Source organism: Aquarana catesbeiana, linkage group LG03, assembly GCF_042186555.1.
Source record: "Aquarana catesbeiana isolate 2022-GZ linkage group LG03, ASM4218655v1, whole genome shotgun sequence".
Taxonomy (NCBI): Eukaryota; Metazoa; Chordata; class Amphibia; order Anura; family Ranidae; genus Aquarana; species Aquarana catesbeiana.
The window spans coordinates 229,972,229-229,990,895 of record NC_133326.1 but is presented as its reverse complement, the minus strand read 5'-3'; the positions used below and the strand labels follow the sequence as shown (position 1 = coordinate 229,990,895).

The following is an 18,667-nucleotide window of genomic DNA, read 5'->3' as shown; positions in this document are numbered from 1 at the left end:
CCCTCCTTACAACAGTGTCCCCAGAGAGCCCCCCTTACATCACTGTCCCCAGAGAGCCCCTCCTTACAACAGTGTCCCCAGAGAGCCCCCCCTTACATCAGGGTCCCCAGAGAGCCCCCCTTACATCAGGGTCCCCAGAGAGCCCCCCCTTACATCAGGGTCCCCAGAGAGCCCCCCTTACATCAGGTTCCCCAGAGAGCCCCCCTTACATCAGGGTCCCCAGAGAGCCCCCCTTACATCAGTGTGCCCAGAGAGCCCCCCTTACAACAGTGTCCCCAGAGAGCCCCCCCTTACATCAGGGTCCCCAGAGAGCCCCCCCCTTACATCAGTGTCCCCAGAGAGCCCCCCTTACATCAGGGTCCCCAGAGAGCCCCTCCTTACAACAGTGTCCCCAGAGAGCCCCTCCTTACAACAGTGTCCCCAGAGAGCCCCCCTTACATCAGTGTCCCCAGAGAGCCCCCCTTACATCAGGGTCCCCAGAGAGCCCCCCCTTACATCAGGGTCCCCAGAGAGCCCCCCCTTACATCAGTGTCCCCAGAGAGCCCCCCCTTACATCAGGGTCCCCAGAGAGCCCCCCCTTACATCAGGGTCCCCAGAGAGCCCCCTCTTACATCAGTGTCCCCAGAGAACCCCCCTTACATCAGGGTCCCCAGAGAGCCCCCCCTTACATCAGTGTCCCCAGAGAGCCCCCCTTACATCAGGGTCCCCAGAGAACCCCCCTTACATCAGGGTCCCCGGAGAGCCCCCCCTTACATCAGTGTCCCCAGAGAGCCCCCCTTACATCAGGGTCCCCAGAGAGCCCCCCCCTTACATCAGGGTCCCCAGAGAGCCCCCTTACATCAGTGTCCCCAGAGAGCCCCCCCTTACATCAGTGTCCCCAGAGAGCCCCCCCTTACATCAGTGTCCCCAGAGAGCCCCCCCTTACATCAGTGTCCCCAGAGAGCCCCCCTTACATCAGTGTCCCCAGAGAGCCCCCCCCTTACATCAGTGTCCCCAGAGAGCCCCTCCTTACAACAGTGTCCCCAGAGAGCCCCCCTTACATCAGGGTCCCCAGAGAGCCCCCCCCCCCTTTACATCAAGGTCCCCAGAGAGCCCCCCCCCCCCCCCTTACATCAGGGTCCCCAGAGAGCCCCCCCCCCCCTTACATCAGGGTCCCCACAGGATAGGTTTAGGGAATGTGATTTATTGATAGACTGATTCCCCCGGCCGGCAGGTGTATGTCCGCCCCCTCTATGAAGCAGAGGAAGCTGTACTGGTGACTCCAGTGAGCAGAGCCCCCTCCACTCAGAGTCTCCTCTCCGGCTGGGCGTGTCTCGTACACTGCGCTCCTCTCCGCTCCGCTCACTCCTCTCCATACACCATGGGCTTGGAGAAGGAGAAAGCCGATGCTCGGATCTTCATGGATGACGATGACTTCAACCGATCAGACATGCCGATGCTGACCGAGAAGACCTATGAGATCAACCAGAACGACCGGGACCCCAACAACCTCAACAGTCACCTAAAGGTAAGGGGGGTCCCAGGGACTGAGCACACTGCCAGCACTCCATCCATGTACACTGAGATCACCAAACCTACTGATACTAGGCATTTACTACAATAGTGTCATAGCTGGTCTGCTGCTACTTCTAGTTCTCTTCACAAAACCCCAATGCTTGTGTAATGATGAGTTTTAGTTTACCAGGTCTGCTGCTACTTGTAGTACTTGTATGAGTGACCTACAATATTGTATTAGCTGGTGCTCAATTCTGTTGTTACTTGTAGTACTTGTATGAGTGACCTACAGTATTGTATTGGCTGGTGCTCAGTTCTGCTGTTACTTGTAGTTCAATTGCCCAAAACTGCAATGCCCTTTTTATTAGTTGGGTCTCAGTTCTGCTGTTTATAGTTCAGTTATCCAAGGCTGAAACACTTGTTGAGTCTCAGTTCTGCTGCTACTTGCAGTTCTCTTCCCAAAACTGCAATGCTTGTGTGTTGGTTGGGTCTCAGTTCTGCTGGTGCTTGTAGTTCAGTGGCTCACAACTAAGATTCTTCTGCAATAGTTAGTCCCAGTTCTGCTTCTTGTAGTTCAGTTATCCACGGCTGAAATATGTGTGTAATAGTTGAGCCTCAGTTCTGCTGCTACTTGTAGTCCTTTTCCCTAAACTGTAATGCTTGTGTTTAAATTGTGTCTCATTTTTGCTGGTAGTTCGCTTGCCCACAACTAAGATTCTTCTGCAGTAGGTGCGTCTCAGTTCTGCCATTTGTAGTTCAGGTATCCAAGGCTGTAATAGTTGAGTCTCAGTTCTGCTGCTACTTGTAGTTCTCCTGCCAAACCTGCGGTGCCTATGTATTAGTTGGGTCCCAGTTCTGCTGGGAATACATGTGTAATAGTTGGGTCTCAGTTCTGCTGCTCTTATTGGATCAGCATTCGAAGACTTCAAAACTTTAGTTCTGCTTCTACTTGTAGTTCAGTTCCCCAGGGCTGCAATGCCTGTGTAATAGTGAGTCCCAGTTCTGCTTCTACTTGTAGTTCAGGTTCCCAGGGCTGCAATGCCTGTGTAATAGTGAGTCCCAGTTCTGCTTCTACTTGTAGTTCAGGTTCCCAGGGATGCAATACCTACGTAATAGTTGGGTCTTCATTCTGCTGCTACTTGTTGTTCTGTTACCCGAGACTAAAAAAACGTGTATTATTCAGGTCTCAATTCTGCTGCTACTTATAGTGAAGTTGACAAGGCAGGCAATGATTGTATATTAGTTGGGTCTCAGTTCTGCTACTACTTGTAGTTCAGTTGCCCAATACTACAAGACTTGTGTGTTATTCAGGTCTCGGTTCTGCTGCTACTTGTGGTTCAGTTGCCCAATACTACAAGACTTGTGTGTTATTCAGGTCTCAGTTCTGCTACTACTTGTAGTTCAGTTGCCCAATACTACAAGACTTGTGTGTTATTCAGGTCTCGGTTCTGCTGCTACTTGTAGTTCAGTTACCTAAGACTGCAGTGCTTGTACAATAGTTACAGAACAGCTAGTTATTGTTACAGAACAGCTCGATTGCAGAGCAGCGATATACTTACCTAATCCTCTAATCCTCTGAGCACAAGACTGGTCCATGCTGCTCCTGCATCCCCACACTATAGCAGTCTTGCGAATGGACTGTTCCTGATGCCATCATGCCCATAGACCGGCTCTGGATGTGAGGACATCAGGAACAGCCCACCTCTGCATGTGGGGGAGCGCGGTTTTCCGGAGGATCGAAGGATCGGGTAAGTACAGCTTTTCCTTGCACCGCTGGACAAAACAAGCAGTTAATACAGTGCGGGCACAGCCCCTCTGCATGGGAAAATACAAATTTTGTCTGGAGTTCTTCTTTAAGTCTCAGTTCAGCTAATAATAATTGCTGTCTGTTTTTGTGTTTTCCAGTTAGGCTTTGAGGATGTGATCGCAGAGCCAGAAACCACTCACAGCTTCGATAAGGTGTGGATCTGCAGCACAGGACTCTATGAAATCAGTAAATACCTCATCTACAAGGTGCTCACCCTGCTCCTGGCCATCCCACTGGCCTTTGTCATAGGACTTCTGTTCGCCATCCTCAGCTGCCTGCACATCTGGTAATTCTTTTCATTATATAATTGTATTTTATAATTGTATTTTTATTTTAAATTGTAGCATTGCTCTGCTTGAAAATATTGTTATCCAAAATGTACATATTTATTATAGAAAGTGTAGTTCACAATTTATCAGCACTGCCCCAGATGTGCCCACACACATCCGGGCCTATCAAAGTCATGCAGTAGTGGAATCCTGTGTGATCTAATCCCATTGAAGGTACAGAAATACACGTTTTGCAAGTTTAAACATGTTTAATGTATTTATACAACCTGAATGAATATATTCTAGTAACAGTCTACATCAGGGGTCACCGAACGCTCTAAACAAAGGGTCAGTTTACCGTCTGTCAGACTTTAGTGGGCTGGACTGTGGCCAGTAAGAGTAAAAAATGTCCCAGGCATGGTGGTAAGTGGGAGTAAAAAAATTAAAACGCGTCTGTGGTCAGTAAGAGGAATAGTGCCCCATCGTTGATGTCAGTGGGAGAAATGGTGCCTCGTGGTTGGTGTCAGTGGAAGGAGTAGTGTCCCTTCATTGATTTCAGTAGGAGAAATGGTCACCCATTGTTGGTGTCAGTAGAAAGAGTAGTGCCCCATCATTGATGTCAGTGGGAGAAATGGTCACCCATTGTTGGTGTCAGTAGAAAGAGTACTGTAGTGCCCCATTGTTGATGTCAGTGGGAGAAATGGTGCCCCATCATTGATGTCAGTGAGAGAAATGGTGCCCCATTGTTGGTGTCAGTGGAAGAAATAGTGCCTTGTATCAGTGGGAACAGTGCCTCAAGGGCCGGACGAAGGCAAGCAAAGGACCACATCTGGCCCCTGGGTCACAGTTTGGAGACCACTTGTCTACATGAACCTTTAATGCCATATTCACATGGCCGGTTACCTGTGGCCACCGGATTTCAGCGGCAAGAAAAAGTAGATCCTTGCAGCTGGAATGACCCAGGCATGTGATTAGCAGCAGCCGCTCAGCCTATTTAAACAAATAGCAGGCTGAGAGTGGCCATTGCTATTCGCATGTAGCCGCACACAGAGCAAATAACTGCGGTTAGGGATGGATGTCCAAGCCTAGATGTAGTCAGCTGGGTCCATGCTCGTACATCTGTTACTAACTGCAGCTATCCAGTCTCTGTGCGGCTACATGCAAACAGCAGCTGTCAGACCGTCACGTCATTAATTTAAATAGGCCAAGTAGTTGCTAATCGCATACTCTGGTCACTCCAGCCGCCAGAATTTGCTGATTCTTGCCATTGGAATTCAGTAGCTGCAGGTAACCAGCCACATGAAAGAGGCCTAAATGTAATGCATAGAGCTTTCTCTACAGAGTAATACATGATTTACTAAAGTTAGAATGTATTTAAATCCAAAAAGGAGAAATTAAATACATTGTAGTTTTCCAGGCCTTAGATGAGGTACCCGCATTTTCACATGTAATCTTGCAAATAACACAATTCCTGTTCCTACGTGGCTACACTCACCCCTCCACTGTATCTTTGGAGGAGGCTATGGTAACCACCCAGCCTGGATCTCAAACATGTCTGCATTTGTTTATCTCTGCTACAAACATGGTGTCTCATGGGAGTAGTACAGAAGAAAAATAAGGTTATTTTTGTTTTCTGTAGGCAGTGACAGGGACTCTGCATTTCTAGATCAGTTGTCTGTATTTTCTAAAAAAACGAATGCAGCCACTATATCAAATCCGCAATACATTACATCTTTCTATTTTGTCTTTAGTTATCCTTTAAATGGTCTTAGAGGGTCAACCTTTTTGTCACTTTGAAATGAATTACTACTTACAAAATACCTCTACCAGAAAGGTACAACGAGAGTTGGCTTGTGACAGCAATTTACAGCGGCTCTGTTGCAAAAATAAATCCAAATAAAAGATTGTCAATCAAAAAGGAAACTAAATTATTACCTTTCCTGCTGCCCGTACAATCAAAAACCATTCCAATGAAGGGAAATGCAGAAACTGAAACTGGAGTGACGGTCTCCTGTGTCCCCAGTTATAGACTTTGGGGGGGTGAGTTTTCTTAAATGGAGCTGTGTTTAGTGGTCCAGGAAAGGGAAAGCCTTTATTCTGGCATTAACAGTATTTTTGCAACAGAGTACCTTTAAGTCAACCTTTGCTGTGACATTTGCCAATTAAAGCTACTGTGGCCAGTGAGGGGTTATCTTTGAGTACATGGACCCTGAGATTAGATGTAGTCATGGGACAGACTACTAAGGGTCTCATTTGAGCTCTGCAGCTTTATATGTTAATGCCATAAGGAGAGTGATGGGAGGTACATAAGGGACGTGGTGTTGTGATGACCACAATCTTCCCATATCATTCCATGGCTGCTGACCTTTTTATCTAGCTATGTCCATCTTGATTGGCTTGACCAGGATGATTTAACTTATATGCACATGCGGAGGGCTGTAGATAAGGAGGTACCTCCAGTCCTCCTGTATGGTGCCTGGGTCAGCAGGGGAGCCCAGGCAGCAGGGTGAATCAGATATGAGCAGACAGGGTGATTGGTACGGCAGGGGAGCAATTACTGGAACCAATCCCCTGTATTGCTCTCTCTGCAGCAGCTGAAAGCTAGCTTCTCCTCCTCCTCCTCCTTTTGGCTTTCAGCTGCTGCAGAGAGAGCCATAGAAAGCATTGGTTCTAATAATTGCCCCCCTCTCCCCCACCACATTGATCACCCTACCTGTGCACCATACTTTCCCCCTGCTGCCCAGGCCCCCCCTGTGTGCCCACCTGCCCCCACATAGCTGCTGGATTCCCTTCTCTTCTTCCCACTGACAGCTGCAAACACACAATAGGATCCTTTAAGATTGAGAGTGGGGGAAGGGCTAGGTAAATATGTCATATTTACCAGTCCCCTCCATTCCTGAATGAACACAATAAGCGATCAGTACCGATCACTTACTGTGTTCATTCATAACTGAAGCATTGGCTGTGAGGTCGTGTCAGGTTGTCTGTATGGGGCCCATGTCCGGTTGCCTGTATGAGGCCCTGTGGTTTTCTAAAAGCAGCCCTGCACATGCGTGCGGGAAGTAATTCATTCCAGTACCAAGGCATGTTGAGAATGTATAATATGCTGTGCAAACACAGCCCAGTGTATATTTATTAGAAACATTACTGGCAGGTAGGAGAACAGCTTTTATTACAGAAGAAACATACAGTGCACGGTCCCATCTGCAATAAAAGCCTACCAGCCAGCAATGTTTAGGTTTGAAGAATTAAGTTCTACATTAAAGCGGAGTTCCGAAAAAAAATAAAAATTAAAAGTCAGCAGCTACAAATACTGCAGCTGCTAACTTTTAATAAATCGGACACTTACCTGTCCCAGGGTCCAGCGATGCGGGGGAACGAAGCCACGCTCGTTTCCCCATCCTCTCTGCGACGCCGGGATTGTCACTGTGGGCGCCCAGCTGTGGCTTCAAAAAAATTTCTAAGAGAGGGTTACCCCCAATTTGGAAATATTTCCTTGTCATCTCCTGTTGGGTCTATGGTACAAGAAGTGAATGGAAAACTCCCAAATGGAACACCGATTACAATAAAATAAAGACATAAAAGTTGAGACATACTTTAAGCCTTAAAATGTACACACGGAGTGCAGCCTTCAGCTTTTTATTCATCTATTGATGTAGTGCGCTAGTTAACAATCCCTTGTGTTGATAATCATATGATCCTGGAACACGCCTGCTAGTGATGCTGGGGCATCTTATTTTTTACCTGTCACATACAGAGAGCTTCAATTGTAAGAGGCTTCTTAAAGCTACCAATCAGATTTAAACCTGTCTTGGAAGATCCAATGTGATTGGTGACTAGAAGAGAAAAACATACATAGCTCAGACTTGAGCGTGAACCCTCCTACTGCCCTCCTGACCCTGCAAGTGTATGTGCTCTGGTTGCAAGGAATTCAAGTAAACTAAAAGTACTTTCTGATTTTAGTACAGCAGCAGTATGCTGGGATGCAAGGCCTCATGCACACTGGACTTTTTACAGCTGCTGTTTTTGGCTTCAGGCATTTTTTTCTGCAGCCAGTAAACTCCCCAGCATGTTTTCCTATGTGTCTATACATACATGGGTTGTTGGCAGGGGCGTTTAGTGGCTGGAAAAAAACCCCAGAACTAGTTGGTTTTGAGAGGAGTTTTTCAGATGTAAAAACATTTTACCTCTGATAAAAGCTTAAAAATGTGGCTATTCAGCGTTTATCAGCGTTTTTGAGCCATAAGCTTTTGTGGGAGTATAATCTTGATAAAAAGAAGCTAAAAAATGCTGACAATATGCTACTGCAAAAACCACTGCATAACCCATTCTACAGCTGCAGCTTTCTACAGCTAACGTTACTGGCTCTTTTATAACGTCCAGTGTGCATGAAGCCTAAAGAGATGTCATCAGTCTGCTGCAGAGAGGAGGAAGCATTTCCACTTGTGATTAGACTGCAACATTACATTTTTGTAGCAAATCACAATCTGAGGAGCTGTAGCAGGAACTGATTTGTATCAAATATTTGTTAACACAAATGAACTGCATAGCAGCAGGATTTCCATGGTGGTGTCCAGTGGCAAAAAGAGCAAAAAACAGACCCCTATTCAAAACTGTGTTTTGGATATCGCATTCACTGCATTTCAATTGATAGCTGGATTGAAGTGAGCCATGTACAGGTTTGTGTGACATTCAGATGGTCCCAACAACCATCAACCCACATCTAGTATAAATGGCGCCCTAAGTAGCAAAGGCCATAGGCAAAGTCTAAGCAAATGGTAAGTCCACCCCATTGGACTATCGGAGCAAGCATAGAGTTCCTGGATAAAGCCTGAACAAAGGTGGCTCTGTTCGTTTGGAGAGAAAATCGGCTTGTTAGGGGCAATAGTGTAAGAGGTAATAAATACCTGTAAGGCCTCATGCACACGGGATATTTTCAAAGCCACTCTTATTAAGTCTTGTTTTTTCTTTCTTTAAAAATAACATTCATTTTATATTTACCTGCTCTGTGCAGTTGGTTTTACACAGGGCAGCCCAGATCCTCCTCTTCTCGGGTCCCTCTTCTGTGCTCCTGGCCCCTCCCTCCTGTTGAGTGCCCCCACAGCAAGCAGCTTGCTATGGGGCCAACCGAGGCGCAGCTCCTTGTGTCCATTTAGACATGGAGCCGCGGCCCGCCCCACCCCCTTTGTCTCCTCTATGGCTCACTGACTTTGATTGGCAGCAGCGGGAGCTAATGGTGCTTCGCTGCTGCCTCAGCCAATGAGGAGGGAGAGTCCCAAACAGCCAAGTCTCTTGTGGATCGAGATGGGCTCAGGTGAGTATTAGGGGGGCTGCTGCACAGAGAAGGTTTTTTATTTTAACGCATAGAATGCATTAAAGTGTTACTAAACCCACAACAGTAAAATCAGTCTGTATATGCAGCATAGCATGCTTGTTATACTCATTGTGGAACTTAAGGGGTTAATCCACTGCATTGTGTAAAACGGCAGTTATATCCTGTATGCATAGATCCTCCCCCTTCTGCACTGTCTATATGGAGAAAGCCAGCTAGCACAGGCAGGGTAGCCGACCTGCACATGCTCAGTTGTGTCTTTTATGCTGGAGAGAACAATTACTTGTTCTCAGAACTAGCCAGGTCACATGATATTGACATCACACGTGTGGGTGTGTATACAGGCTGTAGTGGAACTGGAAATCTCCTCCTACCTTAACTCTCAGCACTGGAGAAACTGTACAGTTTATCACTGACCATGGTATACAGATCATCCAAAAAGGTATATAGCGGCAGTATTTTAATGTAAAAGGAAGATTTATAAATTGTGGGCACTGTTGGGGGGCGGATTAACTATTTTCATATTACTGGGTTTAGTAACACTTTTTAAGATAAAAAAAACCTTCTGCCTTTACAATCCCTTTAATCCTCTCCCCCCGCTGCTTACAATTACGGAGCTTGTGCTTGATCCAACATCACTGTAGATTTCCAACTTTGGTCCAGCAGAAGGCCTCATGTAGCACATAATTAGTGGTTAGTGGTTTCAGACCCAAGGTAACCGTAGATCTGTGCAGGATACTGCTGACGATCCTGTGTATGTATTCCCCTATGAACATACAGTTGTGCTCAGAATTTATGATTTCTTGGCCATTTTTCAGAGAATATGAATGATAACACAAAAACTTTTCTTTCACTCGTGGTTAGTGTTTGGCTGAAGCCATTTATTATCAATCAACGGTGTTTACTCTTTTTATATCATAATCACAACAGAAACTACCCAAATGACCCTGATCAAAAGTTTACATACCCCAGTTGCCCCCTTTAACATCAATGACAGCTTGAAGTCTTTTGTGGTATTTGTGGATGAGGCTCTTTATCTTCTTAGATGGTAAAGCTGCCCATTCCTCTTGGCAAAAAGTTGGCCTCCAGTTCCTGTAAATTCTTGGGCTGTCTTGCATAAACTGCACATTTGAGATCTCCCCAGAGTGGCTCAATGATATTGAGGTCAGGAGACTGAGATGGCCACTCCAGAACCTTCACTTTATTCTGCTGTAGCCAATGACAGGTCGACTTGGCCTTGTGTTTTGGATCATTGTCATGTTGGAATGTTTAAGTACGTTCCATGCACAGCTTCCTTGCTGATGAATGCAAATGTTCCTCCAATATTTTTTGATAACATATGCATTCATCTTGCCAAGAATTTTGACCAAATTTCCTGTGCATTTGCAGCTCACACATCCCCAAAACATCAGTGATTCACCTCCGTACCTTTCATCATAGGCCTTGTTGACTCCTCTCCAAATATAGCGTTTATGGTTGTGACCAAAAAGCTCAATTTTGGTCTCATCACTCCAAATGAAATTGTGCCAGAAGGTTTGAGGCTTGTCTCTGTGCTGTTTGGCGTATTGTAAGCTAGATACTTTGTGTCATTTGCATAGTAATGGCTTTCTTCTGGCGACTCGACCATGCAGCCCATCTTTCTTCAAGTGCCTTCTTATTGTGCATCTTGAAAGAGCCACACCACATGTTTTCAAAGAGTCCTGTATTTCACCTGAAGTTATTTGTGGGTTTTTCTTTGGATCCTGACAAATTTCCTGGCAGTTATGGCTGAAATTTTAGTTGGTCTACCTGCCCATGGTTTGGTTTCAACAGAACCCCTAATTTTCCATTTTCTTGATTAGAGTTTGAACACTGCTGATTGGCATTCTCAATTCCTTGGATATCTTTTTATATCCCTTTGCTGTTTTATACAGTTCAAATACCTTTTTACCGTAGATCCTTTGACAATTATTTTCCCCATGACTCAGAATGCAGAAACGTCAGTACAGCACTGGATGAAAGATGCAAGGGTCTGTCGGGAGTCTAGAAACTCATTAACCTTTTATACACACACACTAATTACAAGCAAACAGATCACAGGTGAGGATGGTTACATTTAATAGCCATTCAAACCCCTTTGTGTCAACTTGTTTGCATGTTATCAGGCCAAAATTACCAGGGTATGTAAACTTTTGATCAGGGTCATTTAGGTAGTTTCTGTTGTCATTATGATTTAAAAAGTGTAAACACAGTTGATTGATAATAAATAGCTTCAGCCAAACACTAACCATGAGTGAAATAAATGTGTTATCATTTACAGTATCTCACATTTATGTAAATATTTTATTATATCTTCTCCTGTGACAACACTGAAGAAATTACACTTTGCTACATTGGAAAGTAGTGAGTGTACAGCTTGTATAACAGTGTAAATTTGCTGTCCCCTCAAAATAACTTAACACACAGCCATTAATGTATAAACCGCTGGCAACAAAAGTGAGTACACCCCTAAGTAGAAATTTCCAAATTGGGCCCAATTAGCCATTTTCCCCCACCGGTGTCATACTCATTAGTGTTTCAAGGTCTCCGGTGTGAATGGTGAGCAGGTGTATTAAATTTGGTGTTATCGCTCTCATTCTCTCATACTGGTCACTGGAAGTTCAACATGGCTCCTCATGGCAAAGAACTCTCTAAAGGATCTAAAAAAAAAGAATTGTTGCTCTACATAAAGATGGCCTAGGCTATAAGAAGGTGGCCAAGACCCTGAAACTGACCTGCAACATGGTGGCCAAGACCATACAGCAGTTTAACAGGATAGGTTCCACTTAGAACAGGCCTTGCCATGGCCGACCAAAGAGGTTGAGTGCATGTGCTCTGCATCATATCCAGAGGTTGTCTTTGGAAAATAGACGTATGAGTGCTGCCAGCATTGTTGCAGAGGTTGAAGGGGTGGGGGTTCAGCCTGTCAGTGCTCAGATCATATGCCGCACACTGCATCAAATTGGTCTGCATGACTGTTGTCCCAGAAAGAAGCCTCTTCTAAAGATGATGCACAAGAAAGCCGGCAAACAGTTTGCTGAAGACAAGCAGACCAAGGACATGAATTACTGGAACCATGTCTTGTTGTCTGATGAGACCAAGATAAACTTATTTGGTTCAGATGGTGTCAAGCGTGTGTGGCGGCAACCAGGTGAGGAGTACAAAGACAAGTGTGTCTTGCCTATAGTCAAGAATGGTGGTGGGAGTGTCATGGTCTGGGGCTGCATGAGTGCTGTCGGCATTGGGGAGCTACAGTTCATTGAGGGAACCATAAATGCCAACATGTACTGTGACATACTGGAGCAGAGCATGATCCCCTCCCTTCGAAGACTGGGCTGCATGGCAATATTCCAACATGATAATGACCCCAAACACTCCTCCAAGACGAACACTGCCTTGCTAAAGAAGCTGAGGGTAAAAGTGATGGACTGGCCAAGCATGTCTCCAGACCTAAACCATACTGAGAATCTGTGGGGCATCCCCAAACGAAGGTGGAGAAGTACAAGGTCTCTAACATCCACCAGCTCCGTGATGTCATCATGGAGGAGAGGAAGAGGACTACAGTGGCAACCTGTGAAGCTCTGGTGAACTCCATGCCCAAGAGGGTTAAGGCAGTGCTGGAAAATAATGGTGGCCACACAAAATATTGAAACTTTTTGCCCAATTTGGACATTTTCACTTAGGGGTGTACTCACTTTTGTTGCTAGCAGTTTAGACATTAATGGTTGTGTGTTGACTTAATTTGAAGAGACAGCAAATTTGCATTGTTATACAAGCTATACACTTACTACTTTACATTGTCATTTCTTCAGTGTTGTCACATAAAAAGATATAATAAAATATTTACAAAAATGTGAGGGGTGTACTCACTTTTGTGAGATACTGTATATTCTCTGAAAAATGGCTAAGAAATCATAAATTCTGCCAGGGTATGTAAACTTATGAGCACAACTGTACACATGAGCTTTGCACTGACGGGCTCTCCTCCCTTTGCTGTGTTGAATGAAGATTGCTGTCACCAGCCCTCTCCTCTTTGTGCGCCGTCACCTGAGACCACATTATTAAAAATGCGTCTCCTTGTGAGCAGCGTGGTCGGACAGCAGTGAGGGTCGGGGGTGCCGTCCAACCATGCTTCTCGGCAACGGCATGCATTGAAACAGGACCCTGTGGGATTAAAAAAGGATGTTTAAATTGAAGTGATAATTCTTCTTTAATGTATGAAAACAAAAACTGAATGATGAGCAAACATTTTCAGGATCACAAGATATATGAACTGCAATATAGAACATATATTCATCGATATGATGTAAACTGGAACTTTTGTTGCTCCTGACATGCATAAATAAATGCAAAAACTAGTATGAGTCCAAACAAATGATTAGTGAGTATAGCTTGCTTTATTTTTTATCGCTAACCTACGTTTGAACCTGCGTAAGTCTGGTTATAACACAACAGATTTCTAATTTATACCCTTGATTAAGGCCCCTTTCACACTGGGGCGGTGGGGGCGTCGGCGTAAAAACAGCGCTATTTTTAGCGCTGTTTTACCGTCGTTTTTGCGGCTGTATAACAGCGCTATTTTTAGCGCTGTTTTACCGTCGTTTTTGCGGCTGTATTCGGCCGCTAGCGGTGCGGTTTTAGCCCCCGCTGGCGGCCGAAAAAGGGTTAAACCCGCTCGTACAGCGCGGCTATAGCTGTGGTATTACCGCGGTATAGCCGCGCTGTCCCATTGATTTCAATGAGAAGGAGCGGTTTAGGAGCGGTGAACACACCGCTCCTTCACCGCTCCAAAGATGCGGCTCGCAGGACTTTTTTTACCGTCCTGCCAGCGCACCGCTTCAGTGTGAAAGCCCTCGGGCTTTCACACTGAACAAACAGCGGAGGCTGTTTAGGGGCGGTTTGCAGGCGGTATTTTTGCAAACCGGTATAACGCCTGCAAACCGCCCCAGTGTGAAAGGGGCCTTAGGCCCGTAAAAAGGGTTAAAAGGGTTAAAACCACTCGTACAGCGCGGCTATAGCCGCGGTATTACCGCGGTATAGCCGCGCTGTCCCATTGATTTCAATGGGCAGGAGCGGTTTAGGAGCGGTAAACACACCGCTCCTTCACCGCTCCAAAGATGCGGCTCGCAGGACTTTTTTTACCGTCCTGCCAGCGCACCGCTTCAGTGCGAAAGCCCTCGGGCTTTCACACTGAACAAACAGCGGAGGCTGTTTAGGGGCGGTTTGCAGGCGGTATTTTTAGCTCAATAACGCCTGCAAACCGCCCCAGTGTGAAAGGGGCCTTAGGGAAACATTTCTGTCATTGTACAGGCTGATTAATATAGGAAGGTGAATAGATTATCTGCGTGTAATGTCAGGTTTTATTTAATGAGCACCAAAGGACAAATGATTGTTTATTGCAATATTTTTAAATGCAACAGATTTGTTTTAAATTATCAAATGCAAGAATTACTACCATATTTGGGAGTTTTGTTTTTTGGCATAGTCATGTTCCAATAATCTGTGTTACATGGCCATTTTAAGACTCTAAGAGGAGGATACACAAAATCTATCTGTCTTAGGGATGCTGTGACCTCTCAAAAGCGATCTGCATTTGGATTGCTTTTCAGAGTGCATTTAACCCTGTAAATGCTACACTAAGCCCTGCTAAGACTTGCATTGGCTAGGTTCGGCAGCACTAACGCCTGCTGAATGCGACATGTCGTTTAGTTTTTGCTGTAGCGTGTACAGTTATGAGTGAATGGACGCCAGTTCATTCACATGTTCACATGAGCCTCCAAGGGCTCATGTGAACAAGGCCTTAAAGTAATTTTAGTGGTTGAACTTAGTATTCACAGTAAGAATTACTATGGACAATAATTGTTTTATAAATTTGAGGATATTTTGAACTGGTGAATTGATCTGATGGCCTTTTGGGCCTTTGGCTGAAAATGACAGTTACTGTTTGGTATTGAGCTAATAAATGTAACCGTTTGTGCCACTGACAGAAGCAGATATACGGCAAGTTACGTTACAGAACCACTGAATCCGTATGACAGCCAGGCAAATACCTGTTTCAGGATGGTTTCCTTTGGACTACTTTCACACTTTTCACACTAAAAATAGCCCCTGCCTAGCGCCTGTAAAGTGCCTCTCCTCTCACTCCAGTGTGAAAGTCCGTGTGCTTTCACACTGGAGCGGTGCGCTTGCAGGACGGTAAAAAAAGCTGCAAGCCGCATCTTTGCAGCGTTGTAGGAGTGGTGTACACACACAACCACCAAAGATGAAATAATGTGCCCAGATGTATTTGACACCTCCAACATTTGTTTGACTTTTGGGGGGAAAATTCTGTGCAGCCTTCCCCAATATTGGTACTATCTTGATAATAGTTTAAAATTATTTTCTTGTATTCCACTAGCCAAAGACATCTTGTGTGTCCACAGAAATGTTTAAAGAAAGTTTGTTCCTTTTTCTAACTATTAATGGATTGAATCGACGTTCACTTTCAACCTCAGTGATGAGAAAATTTGAAGGAGCAGGATGGAAAATTTTTCTCAAACAAGCCAATTTCCTTATGCCCCGTACACCTTCCGACAACAAATGTTGGATGTGAGCTTGTTGGCTGAAAGTCCGACCGTGTGTATGCTCCATCGGACATTTGTCGTCTGACTTTCCGCCAATAAATGTTGGCTAGCAGGTTCTCAGATTTCCGATCGTATGTACACAAAGTCCGACGCACAAAAGTTCACGCATGCTCGGAATCAAGCAGAAGGAGCCGCACTGGCTATTGAACTTCCTTTTTCTCGGCTCGTCATACGTCTTGTACATCACCGCGTTCTTACGTTCTTAATTGTTGGCCAACATTTGTGTGACTGTGTGTATGCAAGACAAGTTTGAGCCAACATCCTTCGAACAAAAATCCACGGTTTTGTTGTCGGAAAGTCCGATCGTGTGTACGGGGCATAACAGTGTATGCGGTTTTCACTTAGTAAAGGCCATTCATTCCAAAATGAAATGCTCAAAGCAAACGGAATCTTTCCAACTACATTCAAATGCTCTGAGAATTTTCACACAAATTGTCCTGAGACTTTTCCTAAGAATTTTCTTTCAAAATTTAGTTTGTTTTTGTTTTTTTCGATCAGCAGGCAGGCTGAACAAAAAATAAACAATCAGATACCTCCGTGGTATAGAAATACAATTTTTTAATTTTATTTTGATATTTGCTTATATTTTTTCCAGACCCTGAAAAAGTATAACTTGTTTCTTGTTTTATTTTCAGGATCGTTATGCCATTTGTGAAGACCTGTCTAATGGTGTTACCATCTGTGCAAGCAATATGGAAGGGTGTTACAGACAGCCTCATAGCCCCTTTATTTGCAAGTATGGGGCGGTGTTTTTCATCTGTTAGCTTGCGAGTAGACAACAGCTAGGCTTTTCTGTACAGTTCAGATGTCATGAATATGCCAAATGTCAATTAAAATACTGCTTTGTGCTTCACTAGCCTGCTGAATATGTACTGTTCATGAAATATGGCCCTAACACTTCTATGTGTACATTCCAGTTCTACTTCAGATCCCACTAGAAATATAGGTGCAAGTCTGTCTCACTACCTCCTGATGTTGGGAACATTTACTGCCTGTGAGGTGATATACAAGAGCTTTATAAAAAGCAGAAAACCAGACCTCCGCACATTTCTGAAAAGCTTGATAATTAATATTTGTTTGTAGATAGCTAAAGCAGAACTGCACCCAAGTAGTTTTCTACCACAGAGTTTTAGAAGATTAATTTGGTGACCATAATGTCTGGAATTTACTATCACGGTTCTTAAGGATCTGTGAGCCATCAGTACACTTAATGGCTGGGGGAATAGTATTACTAGCCCTTTTTACATATTTTCTTTTCAAGAAATTACAGTTTTAGTATATCAAATGCAAAAAAATACATGTTCTGACTATTTAAGGCCTTTGAACCTTAACCCCCTTAACTTTCATCAGATTGTGCACATTATCAGATGTAGCAATTTGCAGTTTATCACACTGAGTTTATAAAAAGATTGCTCAAACAACCTTTGTTAATAGCCCCAAAAAATAAAAATATATACATAAAGCAATCCCTGTTTGGCCTTTTGGCTTTTTGGAAGGTTTGTAATACAATAGGTGTTTATCCAGGTACTGTGCCTATGCTGAGAGGCTGCCCTGAGCTATGTTATATACACTTGAAACCCACATGTGACTCGATGGTTAAGAGCCATTACCAAAGCCAAAATCATACCTAGGTGGACCTCCCAGGGACAACATCTTATATTATTTATTTCATAGATGTATTATTTCTGAGGTCTCTAGATAAGAAAATTGCCCCCCAAGAAATGTAATTTATATGGCTACACCAAGGCTACACTAATTGTTTTATGTATAGGCCAATGGCATTACTTAACCAGAATATAGTTGACTGGTTAGAGATAAATATTTGGATGTCTGTCACCCAGATCAATCCCATATTCTGCCAGTAATGAATGGAATAGACTGCATTCTGGAGCACTGACCCAGATAAGTATGCAGACTACATGTTCTGACGTAACTTGCTTCGTGCTAGCTTTGGGTCAGCGACTCCAAAGCCAGACGACTAGCATTTTGGAAGAAGGCCAGCAATAGGGCCTTTAGGTTTTTTTTTTAACAAAATATGACAAAGTGGAGTTTTGAGATAGTGACACATCACATTTTAATTAGCTGTCCCTGGATGTGCATTATATATAAAGCTTTTTACAGATCTATTGAGGTTCGCATTCTTGTATACATGTCTTTAAGGACACAAATGAAGCAGTAGTTACAAATTTATGAGACAATAGTTCTACCGCTTTCTACAACTTTACATTAGCAAGATGGAATCACTTACTTGTTATGTATACTTTGATTGGTCAAGCAAGAACACTATTTCTTCAGACATTAATAAAATATATTTTCTTGTATAATAACTAAATGCACTGAATGCTTGTACATTTTAAATAAATTTATTGAAGTATTTTGTTTATATCAATTGAGCATTTTAATTAAATTTTTTCTGCCCATGTTTTGATTTGTCAGTAATGTGTTAAGCTGGCCACAATCTAATTGTAAAATGTTCTTTTGGCTGCATGTATGATAAACTGGTTAAAAAGATCTTTAATAAAACATTTTTTTTTAAAAAGTGGAACGGCTGGGAGGGGAAAAAAAAGTGCTTTAAAGATGTGTGGCTAGGCTTACAATCTACTTAATACAATGAAAAATGTTTCAGGTCACCAAATCATTGTTTGTACAACTTCATCTATTTTTTAGGATTGATTCTATTCTACACACGCATAAAAATAACTATACACATAAATATAGTATATAATATAATCTAGATAAGATATAGTAATCTAACATGTGGCCAGCTTTACCTTTTATTACAGGTAGACCAGAAACATATTTGACCATACTATGACCGATGTGGTCACTTTATGGGCCCTTTCACATGAGCCATTCGATCAGGTCCGCCTGTCAGTTTTCAGGCGGACCTGATCGGAAGGTCCAGGCATTCCTATGGATTGGTGGGTGTAAAGCAGGGGTAAGCAACCTCGGCTCTCCAGCTGTGGTGAAACTACAACTCCCATGAGACAATGGAAGACCCTGACAATCCCAGGCATGAGTCCTAGAGGCAGAGGCATAATGAGATTTGTAGTTTCAGAGTGCTGAGGTTGCCTACCCCTGGTATAAAGGAAAGTAAAAAAATGGAGGAAGACTCAGTTTGGGG

The 18,667-nt window shown here is 43.9% G+C and overlaps 1 protein-coding gene across 1 annotated transcript; it reads left to right on the top strand.

Annotated features, from left to right (window-relative positions):
* Window positions 1-1,266: 1,266 nt before the first annotated feature.
* Window positions 1,267-17,966, top strand: CAV2 (caveolin 2). Its single transcript, XM_073619845.1, has 3 exons — window positions 1,267-1,507; window positions 3,400-3,587; window positions 16,179-17,966. Exons 1-3 carry the CDS (start codon window positions 1,361-1,363, stop codon window positions 16,327-16,329), a joined length of 486 nt encoding a protein of 161 aa, XP_073475946.1. The 5' UTR covers window positions 1,267-1,360; the 3' UTR covers window positions 16,330-17,966.
* Window positions 17,967-18,667: the final 701 nt, after the last annotated feature.